Genomic DNA, 18,790 nt, shown 5'->3' with positions numbered 1-18,790 from the left:
GTTAAAAATCACTAGTGAAGTCATCTGGGTCTGGGCTTTTTCCAGGTGGGATTTTATTTAAATACTAATTCATTTTTTCACTAGTTGTAAGTCTTTCAGATTTGTTATTTCTTTCTAAATTGCAAAGCTTTCTGTCTTTTTTTTTTTTTTAAAGATTTTATTTATTTATTTGACAGAGAGAAATCACAAGTAGGCAGAGAAGCAGGCAGAGAGAGAGAGAGAGGAGGAAGCAGGCTCCCTGCTGAGCAGAGAGCCCGATGCAGGACTCGATCCCAGGACCCTGAGATCATGACCTGAGCCGAAGGCAGCGGCTTAACCACTGAACCACCCAGGCGCCCCGCAAAGCTTTCTGTCTTTATAGAAACATGTCCATTTTATTTATCAAATTTGTTGGCACACAGTTGGTCATAGTATTCTCTTAGTATTCTCTTACAATTTCAATAAAGTCATTAGTGATATTCTTTTTTAATTCCTGAATTTAGTAATTTAATTCCTCACTCTTTTTACTTTACTAGTACAGCTATCTATTACTAGTTTTCTTATCTTTTTGAATGAACCAATTTTTAGTTCTGTTGGTTTTCTCCATTTTTTAAATCTTACTTTCATTTTATTTCTGCTATAATCTTTATTATTGGCTTTTATCTGCTTGCTTTGGGTTTAATTTGCTCCTTTTTCTAAGGTGGAAGCTTAAGTAATTGAGAGGATATCATTCTTGCTTTATTATATTAAGTTTATAACTATAAATAACTATAAATTTTCCTCTGAGTGCTTGGTTACCTGCATTCCCTAAGTTTTAGTATACCACATCTTCCTATGAGCCACTGGTTATTTGGGGGTGTACTCATTAACTTCCACATATTTATGAATTTACAAAATTTCCTTGTTATTGATTTCCTCATTTACTTCCACATTAGAGAACATAATTTGAACAATTTTTGCTGATAAATTCATTCTTTCTCAAAACACCTATGTTTTAACATTCCCCTTGTAAATAGTTCATGCAAACACCTGGAGATATAAACATAAGCAAATTCCTCAGGGACAAAGATTACTGAAAATAAATAGCACAATAGGTACCAAAACCAGTTACTTCCATCTAGAACTCTAAAAAAAACAAAACAAAAAAAGCTTCCTTTTTTTTTTTTTTAAGCTGTGACTAAATCAATAGCTAAATCAATTCCTAAGAGAGATATCAGATTGTTCAAATTCCTCTAAACCATGTCAAAGAACCCAAAGTATAAAACTGAATTATCTTTAATTACCAACAGACAAAATGGCTCAATGTTGAGACACAGTTTTCCAAATTCTTTACTGTCTTTCAAGTCACAAGTCTCCAGATCTCTGAATTCTTGCTAAAGATTGGAATACTCCTATCATTGCTTGATTTGAAAGACAGAATGAAGAGGCAAGGAGTTATTTTAAAAGTGAGGGGACCCTAATTTTTATCAGTATGCCAAAAACAAAATATAAATTTTAGTAAAGCATCAAATGTTCCTACTTCCTTCTGTTTATTTAACAATAAAGACTTCTCTCACCCCAATCCAATGTAATATAGAAAAATAGTTTATAAAACACTTAACTATTTTACAGTATTACCAATTCTATGGTGTCACATGCATAAAAACGTAATTCTATTTCTATCTAAAAACAACACTGGTATCTCAAAAAATAATTAAAAATTAAGTCAGATATGTTTTGAGGTCAAAGAATGTGATTCAGTTCTTGGAAAGCAAGGAAAATTCATGCTCTATAATTCTAATATATTCCTTTGCATGTTCCAAGAATTATTTTGAAGGGAAAAAAAACTGATGGGCAAACACTTACCTCAAAAATAAAAAGTATAGCATCCAATTCCTCCCTTTGAGACTTGTGACCTAAAACATTTTTACAGAAAAATATTTTAAAGATTATCATTTAAAAAGCTTAAAATATTTCAAGCACTAAAGTATCTTCTCAGTGATTCTTTAATAAAATATTTAAAGCATACTCTGTTCAATGTATAGACAATACTGTACCATATCTATTCAACAAATAAATTCAGATTCCACACATTTATATCTAAAAACAAATAATATACTGTGGAGGAGTGCCTGGGTGGCTCAGTCAGTTAACTATCTGCCTTGGGCTCAGGTCATGATCTCAGGATCCTGGGATCGAGCTCCATCTGGGGTTTCCTGGTCAGCGGGGAGTCTGCTTCTTCCTCTCCCTCTACCCCTCCCCCCACTCATATGCCCGTGCAGGCTCTCTCTCGCAAATAAATAAATAAATAAAATCTTTTAAAAAATAATAATAATACACTGGGGAGAACTTAGAATAAATTCTGAAAATGAAAATATGAGAATGACTGCTCAAACTTCACAGGTATCTAAGGGCAGAGCAAAAAAAGTGAGGAAACAGGTAAATAAATCTGACCAGGCAAAAAGCAAATCTTGTAAGCCTTCTCAAAAAGAATGAAGATAGTATTACTATCCCATACTTTGAGACAGTGTCTGAAAGATGTTTCACAAAAGAAGTGAAATAACATTAAAATTTCAACATCCAAGGGTTGATTTTCAAGTGGATATTTATGACAATTGTTTGAAACATCAACATAAGTCAGGGCCAATTATAACACCTTACCTTTCTGTTTAAGACTAGCTTCAATAGTCACAAAATTCTCAAAGAACACGTAATATATATGTGAAAAATGTTGGTCAAAAAACTGTTTAAGATCAATAGACTCTGCATTCTCTGAAAAGGAAACAAAAACAGTTTTTAGTGACTATATATATGTTAAATCATGTTCAGCAAATTATCATAATGGTGAGTTTCCTTCAAAAAAAGTCAAAGTACTGCTCCTAAAATTCTATCCTATTAAAATATTTGAGATATGCACTTATTTATATCCTTGTTCTCACAACTTTAGTTTTTAAAAATTTTTAAATTTAAAAACAGGTTAAAGGGCACCTGGGCGGCTCAGTCAATTGAGTAAGTTTGTGCTCAGGTTATGATCTCAGGTTCCTCATCCTAGGATCCAGCCCTGTGCCCTTCTCCTTCTGCCCCTCCCAGCCCATTATGTGCTCTGTAACTTTCTCAAGTAAATAAATAAAATCTTTAAAAAAAAAAAAAAAGGTTAAATCAGGTTATCATAATATTTGTTTCCTAAAAAAAAAAACAAAAACACACATACAAAACAATGTCTCAGAGATTTATTTGAAATTTATTTTGAGTATTTAACCAAACCAAAGAAAGAGTCAAGTTCTAATTTCAATTCACAGCTATGCTTCTCTCAACTTATCCCCAAGAGTTTAAAATCAGTATTTCTAGAATAATTATATATCTTATCTTTCCAAAACACATTTACTCAGTAAATAGGTATAAAACAACAGACTTTATAAATAGGCACTTAAGTATTACAAAGCTCGAACAGATAATATTGCTTTAAAGGAATTGTCAGTATAGTCCAGCGCACACAAAATCAAACATATAGCTATATGCACATCAGAAAGTGTTAGGTACTGAAAGTGAAGTTACAAAATACATTGGCAATTTAGAAACAAAAATTACTTTCAAAGCTAAAAAGGGGTGGAAGTAGGGAAAGTAGGAAAGCTTAACACAGGATTTATTATTTGAAAAGACTTTTAAGGATAGTAAGGGCTTTGAACATGAAGCGGTGAAGGGCATTCTAGGCATTAGCAAAGACAACAAAATGAGGAAAGTAGGAAGCATGACAGGATACAGAAAAATAATTCACTTTGGCTAGAGCCTAAAACATTTTGATAAAAATAAAATTGAAAAAATAGCCTTGAAATATGTCATAAAATGCCTTGAATGTAAAGTAAAAGAGACAAATTATTATTCAAAGCAAGAAACAGACGTATACATACTATACATCTTGTTTGAGTTATTTTCAGGGACTGAGAAGGTTGAAGAAAAAGGGGAAGAGGGAACTTTTACTTTTAATATATACTTCTTATTATTCAATTTTGTTTGCAAAAAGGACTTATTTCTGGGGCACCTGGGAGGCTCAGTTGCTTCAGCATCTGCCTTCAATTCAGGTCATGATCTCAGGGTCCTGGGATGGAGCCGCATGTTGGGGCTCCCTGCTCAGTGGGGAGCCTGTTTTTCCCTCTCCTTTTTCCCTCTCCCTCCCCTGCTCATGCTCTCTCTCTCTCTCACTTAAATAAATAAAATCTTTTTAAAAAATTAAAAAAGCACACATTTTGAGCGCCTGGGTGGCTCAGTGGGTTAAAGCCTCTTCCTTTGGCTCAGGATATGGTCTCGGGGTCCTGGGATGGAACCCCGCATCGGGTTCTCCGCTCAGCAGGGAGCCTGCTTCCTCCTCTCTCTCTCTGCCTGCCTCTCTGTCTACTTGTGATCTCTGCCTGTCAAATAAATGAATAAAAAATCTTCAAAAATAAAAAAATAAAAAACACATTTCTTTTATAATGAAAAATAAATTTTAAAAAGGCACTGAAAAAACAGCAAAGATTTATGAAGCTGGAAGTGAGATGAAGAATACACTATTAATTGTTATGAAACTCAAATTAAAGTTAAATATCAGTTAATTTCTTGAAATGCTCTAAGGCTCAATAAAAGATTTCAGAATAAAATTAATAGTAAACAACATATAGATAGCACTTTAAACTCTTTCATGTAATATCTTACCCTGTGAATAATCATAATGATTTTTTAGTGACATCTTGTATGTGGAATTTTCCAAGACTTTCCCTTTTGCTCTGCCCTCCCAAAGGAAAGGATGGATGCCCTCTCCTCTATATTCCCTTGGATTCTCTACATTTCTATCTTCTGGAAATAATTACATTTTACGTGGTTTTTTGTCTTCTTTCCAGGACTAGTCTATAGCTTTTTTAGAATATAAAATGTGTCTACCTTAGTATTCCCAAAACCTAACACAGTGCTCAGCACATATGTACTCAAATATGTTTTATTATTGATAAAACAGGTTATTTTAACTTTATTAGATTCATTTATTAGCTTGAAAATTTTTATACTAGAAAAGATTGCATAACCTCCTGACAGGCAAAACATTGCTTCATCTAGACTGTAATTAGAACACCAAAATTTCACTCCTATCAGTAACACTACCTGTGTGACTTTTTCACAGAACTAGAAAAACATAATGGCTAACACAAACTGAATATTTCCTATATGTTAGACACTCTATGTCCAACATATTGGATGTGATTTACTGAAATTATTTTCTATAGTTCTCACAATGACACTATAAAATAAGTACTATTATTATCCCTATTTTGTAGATGAGGAAACAGGCACAGAGTAAGTAATTCAGCTAGTAAAAAACAGAGACAGGGATTTAAACCATACAGCCGGGATCTACTACTGTCCATGCACTTAAAATATATGTTATTCAGCCTCCAGTGTAACAGGAATAGAACACTAGTAATTAATTATCCATCATAGGAAGATATGAAGCCATCAAATACTAGTTAAACATATTTCATAGACTTTCAAAATAAAAACATATACAACTGAGAAAAACAGGAAAAGTATTCTATTTTTCCCCACACAGCAGTTTAGAGTAACAAAGACTATGAAATTAGAATAAATAAGCTACTATAATTAGCTCTACATTTCCTGAAGTTAATGTTTCAAACGTAACTAATGTTCCAGAGGTAAGAAGAAAATAAGAGAACAATAACAAAGCAAAACAAAACAAAAGCAAACATGAATCAACTCAAGATTTTATAACCTAATTTAGAAGCCAAGACAGTCTCTTCATTTCCTTCTCACAGAGCATGTTAGGAAAGCCTGCTAACTACATACTTGCTAAAAAGATACTGAATTAAAATTAGACTTATTTCCTCTTTTTTTTTTTAAGATTTTATTTATTTATTTGACAGAGAGAGATCGCAAGTAGACAGAGAGGCAGGCAGAGAGAGAGAGAGAAGCAGGCTCCCTGCCGAGCAGAGAGCCCGATGCAGGACTCAATCCCAGGACCCTGAGATCATGACCTGAGCCGAAGGCAGCGGCCCAATCCACTGAGCCACCCAGGCGCCCTAGACTTATTTCCTTTTGACTCCCTCTATTTATAATGAACTAGTCAGCAAACAGAAACTCTTTTACTAAATATTTTTGACCACCAGTTCCCTAAATTTACATAGTGGGGGAAAGCAGGGTAGGAAATAAAACAAACAGACAAAAAAAAAAAAAAAAAACAAAGAAGGGAAGAAGGAGAGGTGAAAAATACAAATGGATAAATTATAAATAATATACAATTAGGCTCCAAAAGAGGGAGAGGGGCTAAATGGGAAAAGGAAAATAAGTTGAGAAATGAGAGGGAGAGGAAAAAAGGACAAAGGAGGAAACTGAGAAGCTGGAACACAGAACTGAAGCTATTACTCAAAAATAACACAGAGAATAACAAGATGAAAAAGATAAGGATAAGACTACCTAAGAAGTGTCAGGAAGAAAATGTACAGTATTCAAAAAAATAATATCTAAAATGGCATATTGAGTCCCAAACAGGATAAATACAAATCTACACATGGACACATCTTAACACCAAAAAGAAAATGGAGATATTAAAACAACAAAAATTACCTACATAAGAATATCAAAACTAACAGCAGACTTCTCATCAGCCCAACAGAAGCAGGGACACAATGCAACTTTATATTGAAAGAACTAATGACGAATAATAGTCAATCTAAAGTTCTATACTCAGCTAAAAAGTACTATTCAATAACATGAACATGAAAATGAAGATAAGGCATTTTCCTACATTCTTAGAGGTTAACACTTGAAAAACCTCACTCAAATGTAAAGAAATATGAGATTTCTGAAAGAAGAGAAATAAACTCACATAGAAATGAGAAAAGCAAACCTGAGCAAGAAACTAGAAAATGCGTGGATAAATCTAAATGAATACTGAGTGGTAAAAACAAACAATTAACACAAAAGTTACCAACCAGGAGGAAGTAAAATAATAGACAATAATGTCAAAGATGAAACCGAAATGCTAGAAAGAGTATTTTAAGATCTTTGTTGAAAGGATGATAAAAATACTGATGAATTCTGACTTTAATATCAGTATGCTACTGAAATGTATTGAGTTACCACTAAAAAGAGTAGTTATTACTAAAAGAGTAATAACAGAATGCAAAACTCTTTTTAAAAAAAATTTTTATTTATTAATTTGACAGAGACAGAGAGATCACAAGCAGGCAGAGAGACAGGCAGAGAAAGAGGGGGAAGCAGGCTCCCCACCAAGCAGAGCCCGATGAGAGTCCATCCCAGGACCCCAAGACCATGACCCAAGCCAAAGGCAGAGGCTTAACCTACAGAGCCACCCAGGTGCCCCAGAATGCAAAATTCTTAACCACTGGAAGAGAAAAATATAGAAAAGCTTATGCTAACAGAAATGAGTAAAGAAAACCACCCCAATAAAGATGAATGAGGTGATAAAAATAAAAATAAATACACAATATTTACCAAAAAAGTTAATGAATTAAATGCTTCAGTTAAGAGATAGTTGTAATCACAATGCATTTTAAGACACCCACAAATACTAAGGTATTTACTAAGAACAAAAATTTTAACCCAAAATGATTAAAGGAATGAAATACAATGTATCATGTAGATACTAACTGAATATCAATGCTGATTCCTTGATAAGTCTAAATAAATACTAAGGCAAGAATTACTACAATTAAAGAGAGTCTATGTATTTTGATAGAAGGCTGTATTTACCATGAAGCTTTAATTCCAAATTTGAATGAAAAGTTTCACAATATATAAAGCAAATTTCTAAGGAGAAACAAACCAACTATTTGCGTGGTAGATTTTATACATCTGTTTCCTACTTAACAGAGGCAAGATTAGTAAGTCCACAAAAGATCTGAACACAATTAGTATTTAACTAATAAAACTCTACTAAATAAAACTCTAAATCTAACAGAGAATAAATCTTTCTACGCAAAAGTGGGATATTTAGGATATTAACAAAACTAAGTAAGGATACAAACAGAAAAAGTACCAAGAGTCACAGATCTCAAACTATGCTCTCTGACCGAAAGGAAATAAATTAAGCATTAATAACGAAAACTAACCCTCATACAAAAGAAGTGTGATAAAAGGGAATAAAGATAAAAGTCCCAGGTACTCAAACGGGCCAAAAAGAAAGCCGATTCCCGCAAAGAAAATGAGAAAAACTCGTATTTCACAGAGCAACACCCTACACTGGACACTACTTAAAACCACCGCATGTATCAGAAAAGCAAGATACATAAGATCAAACTGCTTCCAATAAGTGAATCCCAGAACAGGAAAAGACCTCAAGAAAATTCATAGATACACAAAATATCCAGGACCCAACAAGGTAAAATTCACAATGCCTTATATATAAGTGATGATTACCAGACATGCAAAGCAATAAAACCTAATTCATAATGAAGACAATAATCATTAAATCAGATTTAAACTACATTTTAACACAGGTGTGAGAATGCGCAGAAAAGGGCATTAAAATAGTTGCTCCAACTGTATTCCATGTATCCAAGAAGTTGAGAATGGAAAACATAAACAAACATCCAAATCAAACTTATATTGGTAAAAACTACAATGTATACGGTGTAAACTGAACTAGTTGGAATTAAGCCATAGCAACAAATTACCCAAAAGAAACAGCAAAAAACGATAATCCCATGTATTCCATGGAGCACTGGGTGTGGTGCATAAACAATGAATCTTGGAACACTGAAAAAATAAAATAAAATTTTAAAAAAAGAAAAAGAAAAATTATAATCCAAAAAGTTGAAAAGCACATTAATGAACAGCTTCAAGTGGCCTAATAATACAAGTAATTGAAAACTCCAAGGAGGAGAGGCAGAAAAATATTTGGAGAATTAATGGCTGAAAATCTTCAAGTTTGATGCAAATCAGAAACCAACATATGCCTGTATACAGATTCAAGACAATTTCCATTCATTTTCATAAGAAGTAATTTCAACTAGAAATACTGACTTCTAGAAAATAATCATTAAAACTGATTTTCATTTTTATATAATGAACCAATATTAAAGTGAATAAATATGGCAAGCTCATTTTTGTATTTAACAATGTAGCAGACAGGCAAGTTAACTTCCCTATTGATAACTGTCCTGAGTGATTTAACTCATCAAAATAAATCTAGGGACCTTTCTCCTGTTCAAACGTTTAAGATGTTTGCTTTATGTTATTAATATTCCTTTGCTGCAAAAAGTAGATACACATAACAAACGTCCTGCTAGAAACCATAGTAAAAACCTACTAAAATTTCAAAGAAAGCAAAGTAGTTTTAAGATATGTAGCTTATCGGGGGCACCTGGGTGGCTCAGTGGGTTAAGGCCTCTGTCTTCGGCTCAGGTCATGATCCCAGGGTCCTGGGATCGAGCCCCACATCGGGCTCTCTGCTCTGCAGGGAGCCTGCTTCCTCCTCTCTCTCTCTCTGCCTGCCTCTCTGCCTACTTGTGATCTCTGTCAAATAAATAAATAAAATCTTTAAAAAAAAAAAAGATATGTAGCTTATCTCCTTATCAACTGATGTTTCAAAATAACTGCAGAAAAGCTTCTAACATGTGATTATGGTTACAACTGATAGCAAGATAATAACTTCTGGAACTAAAAAGGATAAGAGAAAACACTAAAGGAAGCATTAGTAAGTGACCATGATCTCAAAGTAATTATGTCTAAATCTCATTCAACTCTATAAAATAAAATACAATAAGAATTATTCTCCTGCCTTCAAGGATTCCACAATGAGCATAGAGAAAATGAGACATAGTGCCCAGGTGCCCAAGGATAAGAGTGAATGGTGTTTTTAAAGAATTACTTGAGGGGCACCTGGGTGGCTCAGTGGGTTAAAGCTTCTGCCTTCGGCTCAGGTCATGATCCCAGGGTCCTGGGATCGAGCCCCGCATGGGCTCTCTGCTCCGCAGGGAACCTGCTTTCTCCCCTCTCTCTGCCTACTTGTGATTTCTCTCTCTGTCAAATAAATAAAATCTTTAAAAAAAAAAAAAAAAAAAGAATTACTTGAAAGCTACACAGAGCCTGAGGTGGTTTAAGATTCAGAACAAGTAAACAGTGAAAGATACCAAGAGTTCAGAGGATTTAGTCCACTTGTATGCATACTGCCCCAAAGTATCTCTCTTTACCTGGTTAATTATACCCTCCTTTGCTTCACCACAATAATTAAAATTTTACTCATTAAATTCATTTGTGAAAGGAAACCATTCCAACACAAAGTATAAGAAGTTAAACACCCTTCATGGTTAGTGTGAATTGGTACAAGCAGCTTTCCTCATAACAGACAGCAAAGAAAGAAAATAATTCTGATATGGCTGTGAAGACATGGAGGAAAGAAGATAGTATTTATTGGACATCCACTGTTTTCTAAAGAGTGAACCAAACACTTTTCTTTCAGTTTTCTTAATTCCCCCAGAAACTTCAAATGATAGGTCCCTATTAACTTCATTCTACCTCTTCACTTAGTTTATTACAAAATAAAAACTAAACTAAAAAGATTCAAGGAAACCAGGATGAAACAAAGTTGGTCTAAGCGGCAGGTAAGAATTCTATGTCTTACTCTATGCCACTTACCAAGACAGGTAAATGGCTGTGATATTAAAGTTTAGGACTAAACAGGACATTGTGTGCTAAAGGGAAAATATAAGTAAAAATATTGGGAGAATATTAGTAACAGTGACCAACTGAAACTTCGATGTGATCAGAAAAGAGGGTGAACACTCCTTTTTCTTTTTTCCTCTACATTTTTCTATCTCCATTATCAACTTTTCTTCCACTGCATCCTCCCTTTAAATGTTGGGGTCTGTCAAAAATATGTCTTCTTCCACCTTCATTAAATATTGCAAAATGAACTCTATCTATATACAAATACCTCTCAAATCCATGGGTTCTGTTTCATGCCCTCTCCTGAGGACTACCTATCCAATTACAATTTCACAAGTATCTCACATTCATCTTGCCCCCAAGTAAATCCACCTCCCCTCATCTTCTCTAGCATCTGTATTCCCTTCCTAGGTTGGTTTTTCAGATTTCTGACATTTCAGATTTATCCCCCCGTCTTTTTAACTCTCACCACCCACCCCACCACCCACCCCTCAACAAATCATTCATTTTTCTTGCTAAGTTTACTTCTGCAATGTATTTCTTCTTTCTATACCCTATCCCCCCCCACCATTTAGTTTTATACCTCAGGGTTTCTTGCCTGAATTTTAGAGCAGCCTCCTATCTTCTATTAGTTTAACCAACTATAAACTAATAATGCAGCAACAGAAAGAAAAATTAAGAAAACAATCCCATTTAAATTGCATCAAGAACAAGATACCTTGGAATAAATTTAACCAAAGAGATGAAAGTACTCTGAAAGCTATGAAACACTGAGGAAATTAAAGATGACCAAAAGAAATGGAAAGACATTCCATTCTACGCTCATGGGGGGGAAAATACCTTGACATGTAAATGAAAATACAACATTTATGGCACTCAGCTAAATAAGCACTAGGAGGAAAATGTATAGTTTTAAATGCCTAAATGAAAGTAAAGATCTCAAAATCAATAACCTAATGTTCTACCTTAAGAAACTAGAAAACAAAAAATAAAAACACACTAATACTAAAGAATGCAGAAAAGAAAGAAACAATAAAGAATGAGGTATTTGAAATAGAGAAAAAAAAAATACAAAACATCAATGAAAACACAACTGAAAAACTTTAGTCATACTGTCCAAGAAGAGAGAAGATTAAAATTACTAATCTGGATTGGAAAAAAGGACATTACTAACAACCTTACAGAAATTTTAAAAATCACAAAGGAATACTATGAACAATGTACACTAGCAAATTACATAACCTATATGAGATGGACAAATTCCTAGAAGGACATAAAATACCAAAACTGACTCAAAAGGAGAAAATCTGAGTAGATCTATAAGAAAAGACTGACTGAGCAATAAGGAAAACTGACCTGAAAGAAAAGCCCAGAACCAAATGGCTTCATATTAACACTTCAAAAAAAGAGAAAACTTTAAAACGCACTCTATGAGGCCAATAACACCCTCATTCCAAAACCAAAACATTACAAGAATACACAAATATCCCTTATTGATATAGGTACAGAAATCCTCAACAAAATACTGTATAACTGAATATGGCAATATATAAAAAGTACTATACACCATGACCAAGTGGGATTTATCCCAGAATGCAAGATCAGTTCAACAGAGGAAAATCAATCATGGCAATACACCATATTAATATACAGGTGAAAACCCAAATAATTGTCTCAACAGACACAGAAAAAGTGCTTGACAAAATCCAACATCCTTTCATGATAAAAACACTCAAAAAGTTAGGAATAGAAAGTAATTTCCTCAACTGGATAAAGAGCATCTATGAAAAATCCAAAGCTAACTTCATACTGACTGGTACAAGACTGGAAGCTTTACCTCTAAAAACAAAAAAAAACAAAGATGTCCCCTTTTGCTGTTGGTACTCAACACTGTACTGGAAGGAGGAGCTGAAGAAATTAGATATGAAAAATAAATAAAAGTCATATAAATTGTAAAAAAAAAAAAAAAGGAAGAAGAAGGAGAAGAAACATTACATCTCTATTCACAAATGACATGATTTTGTATATAAAAATTCCTAAGGAATCCACACAGACAAAAATCTGTAGGGGCAAAAAAAAAAAAAAAAAAAAGTTCATCCAGGTTTCAAAATACAAAATGAATATACAAAATCAACTGTGTTTCTATCTACTAGCAAAGAATAATCCACAAGTGAAAATAAGAAAACAATTCCATTTACAACAACATGAAAAGAATAAGATATTTGGGAGTGAAAGAAATAAAAACTTAAATACTAAAAACTATGAAATATCACTGAGAGACAAAAGAATTAAACTGAAAGATATTCTTTGTCACAGACAAGAAGCATTAATATTGTTAAGATAAAAATACTCTCTCAAATATATCTAAAGAGTCAATGAAATCTCTGTCAAAATCGTAAGTGGCTTTTTACAGAAATTAACAAACAGATCCTAAAATTCATAGGAAAATACCAGGAACCCAGACTAATCAAAACAATTTTGAAAAAAAACAACAAACTTCCAGTTGTAAAATAAATAAATCACAGGGATGTAATGTATAGCATGATGACTACAGCTAATAATACTGTATTGTATATTTTAAAGTTGCTGAAAAAGCAGATGTTAAAAGTTCTCACCAGAAGAAAAAAAAATATTTGTAATCATGCATACAGTGACAGGTGTTAACTGGACTTGTGATGATCATTTCACCACAAATACAAATACTGAATCATACTGCTATACACCTGAAACTAATATAATGTTATGTGTCCATTATACCTCAATTTAAAAAAAAAAGAAAGAAAAGAATAAAAAGAGCAAAGATGTAGAACGGATACTTTCGAATTTCAAAACTTACTGTAAAATTATAGTAATCAAGACAGTGTGATATTGGGATAACAGAGACAAATGGAACCGAACTGAGTGTCCAGAAATAAACTCTCACATGGTCAAATGATTTTCTTTTTTTTTTTTTAAAGATTTTATTTATTTATTTGACAGAGAGAAATCACAAGTAGACTGAGAGGCAGGCAGAGAGAGAGAGAGGGAAGCAGGCTCCCTGCTGAGCAGAGAGCCCAATACAGGACTCGATCCCAGGACTCTGAGATCATGACCCAAGCCGAAGGCAGCGGCTCAACCCACTGAGCCACCCAGGTGCCCCTGGTCAAATGATTTTCAACATGAGTATTAAGACAACTCACTTTGGGAAAAAATATGCTTTTCAACAAATGGGGCTAGGACAACTGAATATCCATGTGCAAAAGAATGAGATGGAATCACTATCTCATCATACCATATACAAAAATTTACACAGAATGGACCAAAAGTCTAAATGTAGAATTAAAATTATCTAACTCTTAGAAGAAAACATGATCTTGAATAGTCAACTGTTTTGTACTTAAGAGAACGAAAGCACAAACAACAAAGGAAAAAATAAATTGGACTTCAACAAAACCCACAACTTTCTTGCTTCAAAGAATACTATAAAGAAAAAAAAAAAGAAAAGAAGACAATCTACAGACAGGAGAAAATATTTGCAAATAAAACATTTCACAGGCGCCTAATATCCACAACATACAATTCTCAGAACTCAACTATAAAATGAAATTTAATTAAATTAAAAAGGTAAAGGAGGACGCCTGGGTGGCTCAGTTAGTTGGACGACTGCCTTCGGCTCAGGTCATGATCCCGGAGTCCCGGGATCAAGTCCCACATCGGGCTCCCAGCTCCATGGGGAGTCTGCTTCTCCCTCTGACCTTCTCCTCGCTCATGCTCTCTCTCACTGTCACTCTCTCAAATAAATAAATAAAATCTTTAAAAAAAAAAAAAAAAAAAGGTAAAGGATTTTGGGACACTTGGGTAACTCAGTGGATTAAGCATCTGCCTTTAGCTCAGGTCATGATCTCAGGGTCCTGAGATGGATCCCTGTGTAGAGCCCTGTGTCAACCTCTTGGTCAGCAGAGGAGTCTACTTCCCCCTTGACCTCTGCCCCTCCCCCCACAGGTACCCGTGTGCTCTCTCACTCATTCTAATAAATAAAATGTTTTTAAAAAGGGGGGGAAGAATTTGAACACACATTTCTCCAAACAATATACACAAATGGCCAATAAACACATGAAAAGATGCTCAACAGCCATCATGGAAATGTAAATCAAAACCACCATAAATGCCTTAAACTTATGAGTAAGGAAAATTATGATTCTAGGTGATATCCAAATTCTCATTGCTAATATGAGACAAATTTTTGAGTGGGTCAACTTATTCCCTAAGGCAACTTGCATACTTTGTGAGATGCCTGGGAGCGGCCATCTGCCTGTCACCTTTTAAAGCTCAAAGAGCAGACTGGTATGAAGGTAATAAGTGGTATCTATACAACTGAATATTATTCAGCCATAAAAAGGAATGTTAAATGCTAAAACCTTGAAAACATTATGTTAAGTAAAAAAAGCAAACACAAAGACCATATATTTTATGATTCCATTTATATGAAACATCTAGAGCTAGTAGGACCTCTAGGCTAGTGTGGAAAAAAATTAATCTGAAAAAGAAGAGAAACCAGACTGGGGAAAAAAGAACTTTTTTTCTAAGTCTAGAAACTACAAACTATTACATCACCAACTACTCATTTTTACCGCAAACAAATGCATTACCTTGGGGCGCCTGGGTGGCTCAGAGGGTTAATAAGCCTCTGCCTTCGGCTCAGGTCATGCATGGTCTCAGGGTCCTCGGATCAAGCCCCGCATCAGGCTCTCTGCTCGGTGGGGAGCCTGCTTCCCCCTCTCTCTCTGCCTGCCTCTCTGCCTACTTGCGATCTTTCTCTGTGTCAAATAAATAAGTAAAATCTTTTAAAAAATTAAAAACAAAACAAAAAACCAAATGCATTACCTTCACTTTTACAGGGTCAAACACTAGCTAGCTATTAATATACCACTATTATTATAAAATAATGTCTTTTTTTTTTTTGAGTGGTCAGACAATGGAAGAATAATCGAAATAATCCAAATACGTTGCTACTACTATTGTGGATCTAGACCTCTAAAATAGAAAATAATTTCTCAATTCAACCTCCTACACTCAAAGGCATTCTTTTGAATACTGAAAATAAACATACACACATTTGGAAAATGTACTACAATGAATAAGGAAAAGAAAATACTAGTACAAATTCCTACAATCTTTCTCTTTTAGACTATTTCATATTTTTTCACTGTACCATCAACTCCTTTACTCCTTTGTAGTTGCCTAAAATCTAGCAAAGCACTATGTATTTATTCAAATGGTTGCTCAGACCCAACATTTTTAAGAGCTTTAAAGAGACAGATTCATCAAATAGATGCATATTTTCCTTGAAGACATTTTACAATAAATGGCATCTTTATAAGCAGCAGTTTATTGTAAAAAGCAACTTGCCTCAAGAAGGTTCTAAAGACAATTAATGGAAAAGGAAAGGTGACTGGGAATCTCGAACCTAATGTTCTAAAAGGATTCAGACAATGACAACAAATTTTTGGTATCACTAATGTACCTTTTCCTAGCTATTTTACATCAGTTTTGAGTGAAAAGGGAAAAAATAATGTTGTTAGGTGACATAATTTAAGGATTTCCTTGTGTTTATTTGACCTAAAATACCAACAATGAATTTTATTTCCTTTCATTCTTGTTTTCCCAAAATGTAACTTTTAAATAATTTTCTAATTTATCCTTTTTTAGTAGGCTAAAGACTAAGAATAAAGTACAGAATCTAAACCATCATCAAGATCATCTGGCCATTAGCAACAACATGGATAGAACTAGAGACAAACCAACCAAGAAAGAGATTCACAACTACAGAAAACAAACTGATGGTTATCAGAGGAGAGGTGGATGGGGGGATGGGTTAAACAGGTGATGGGGATCAAGGAATGCACTTTTCATGAAGAGCAACATGTACGGAATCACTATACTGTACACTTGAAACTAACATAGCACTGTATGTTAACTGGAATTAAAAATAAAACTTAGGGGTGCCTGGGTGGCTCAGTGGGTTGGGCCGCTGCCTTCGGCTCGGGTCATGATCTCGGAGTCCTGGGATCGAGTCCCGCATCGGGCTCTCTGCTCAGCAGAGAGCCTGCTTCCCTCTCTCTCTCTCTGCCTGCCTCTCCATCTACTTGTGATTTCTCTCTGTCAAATAAACAAATAAAATCTTTAAAAATAAAATAAAATAAAATAAAATAAAAATAAAACTTAAAAAAAGAGATCATCCAGGGGTTCATACTATATTTCTTAAAAATAAATTCTTACTGGGGCATCTGGGTGGCTCAGTCAGTTAAGCATAGGCCTTTAGCTCAGGTCATGATCCTGGGGTCCTGGGATCGAGCCCTACATCAGGCTCCCTGCTCCACTGGAAGTCTGCTTCACCCTCTTCGTCTGCCTGCCACTCCCTCTGCTTGTGTACATGCTCTCTCTCACATGCATGTGCACACGTCCTCTCTCTCGCTTTCTCTCTCTGTCAAATAAATAAATTTTAAAACCCTAAAAAAAAAAAAAAAGGAATAAATTCTTACTGACTTTGCACAGGTCATAATTTCTTTGATCCAATTTTATCACTTTTAAGGTTCCAATCAAAATTCAAATAATGTTTTAAATTCTTCCATAAATTCTGTGCTTCAAATTCATTTTTTCATGTAATCTTCCAATAATATCTGAAGTGTTATTCTTATTTTATAAAGAGATGAAGTATGTACAGAAGTATTAAGTGAATAATATAGCTGATATCCGAACCCAGATATTCTGACTTTCTCCTCTATATCCCCCTATTTACTAGCTTTTTATGCTGATCTTTCCTTAGGGATTAATTACTATCTCCCACACTGGGCTGTTGTAAGAATTAAGTCAGATAATACATGTAAAATGCTTATGCACAGCTCACCACATAAAGTAGACAAAAATATTGGGTAATACTATCAATATATGATAACTGCTTCTCTTAAAATGTTCACTCCTTAAAAACTTCTCAGAGATAGTGAACAGAGGGGTACCCAGATGGTTCAGTCTGTTAAGCAACTGCCTTTGGCTCCGGTCAAGATCCCAGGGTCCTGGGACAGAGCTCCATGTTAGGCTCTCTGCTCTCAGAGAACCTGCTTCTCCCTCTCTTGCCCAATCATGCTCTTTCACTACGTCTCTATCTAATAAATAAGTAAAATATTTTCTAAAAAGAGTGTGAAGAGATAGAATCATATCTGAAATGTATTTGGGGTTCATGTGAAAAAGCCAACCTATTTATTTAGTAATGACTAGAATCCTAACACTTCTGAGACTTACAATACTCAAATTTAGTAATATATTTAAAATCCAAAGTCAATCTCCAAAGAATGAATATTTAGGTTGGTTCAAATTTTTCACTATTTTAAACATTGCAGTGGTCCTACACATATAACCACTTCCTTAGAATGCTAAGAAATGGAAATGCTCACTTCAAAGTATAGGCGTATGTATATTTTAATTTTATACTTGATCTTAGCCAAAAGGCCGAGAAGCAATTTATACTTTAATTTTAAGTAGGCTCCACACCACCTCCACATGGAGGCTTGAACTCACAAACCCAAGATCAAGAGCTGCATGCTTAACCGACTAAGCCAGCCAGGTGCCTCACATATATACACTTTAAATTTTGTTTTACAGTCAAAATGCCATTGAATTTACATTCCATCAGTAATATTATATATAATTTTTTTTGAACAAAAAGTTTAAACAAGGTGCTTGGGGCACCTGGATGGCTCAGGGAGTTGGGCATCCAACTCTCGATTTTCGTTCAGGTCATGGTATCAGGGTCATGAAATAGCACCCTCAGTGCAGAGTTTGCTTGAGATTCTCTCTCTCCCTCTGCCCCTTCCCACTGCTTGAGCACCTGTGCATGCGCATGCGCTCTCTCTCTAAAATAAATAAAGGATGTCTAGGTGGTTCAGTAGGTAAGCATCTGCCTTCGGCTCAGGTCATGATCCCAGGGTCCTAGGATGAGCCCCACACTGGGCTCCCTGCTTAGCTGGGAGCCTGTTTCTCCCTCTGCCTACCCTCCCCCTGCTGGTGCACAAGTTTTTTCTCTCTCTCTTTGGCAAATAAATAAATAAAATCTTAAAAAATAAATAAAATATTTTAAACAACAAGATGCTTGACTTGAAGAGAAAACATTTCTTGTAGAGTATTT

At 34.6% G+C, this 18,790-nt stretch overlaps 1 protein-coding gene across 9 annotated transcripts in view; it reads right to left on the bottom strand.

Annotated features, from left to right (window-relative positions):
• Positions 1 to 18,790, bottom strand: part of RALGAPA1 (Ral GTPase activating protein catalytic subunit alpha 1) — a 256,054-nt gene that overhangs the window by 221,372 nt on the left and 15,892 nt on the right. For all 9 annotated transcript variants that reach the window (XM_082737789.1, XM_082737788.1, XM_082737790.1 and 6 more), the window contains exons 2-3: positions 2,620 to 2,730; positions 1,825 to 1,874 (exon numbers count right to left, since the gene is read on the bottom strand). In XM_082737789.1, coding sequence (XP_082593915.1) covers positions 1,825 to 1,874; positions 2,620 to 2,730 — 161 coding nt within the window. The remainder of the gene's footprint in view (positions 1 to 1,824; positions 1,875 to 2,619; positions 2,731 to 18,790) is intronic.

The sequence above is a fragment of the Mustela nivalis genome, assembly GCF_964662115.1.
Source record: "Mustela nivalis genome assembly, chromosome: 6".
NCBI classification, from domain to species: Eukaryota; Metazoa; Chordata; class Mammalia; order Carnivora; family Mustelidae; genus Mustela; species Mustela nivalis.
This window is presented reverse-complemented; position numbering and strand designations above follow the sequence as displayed.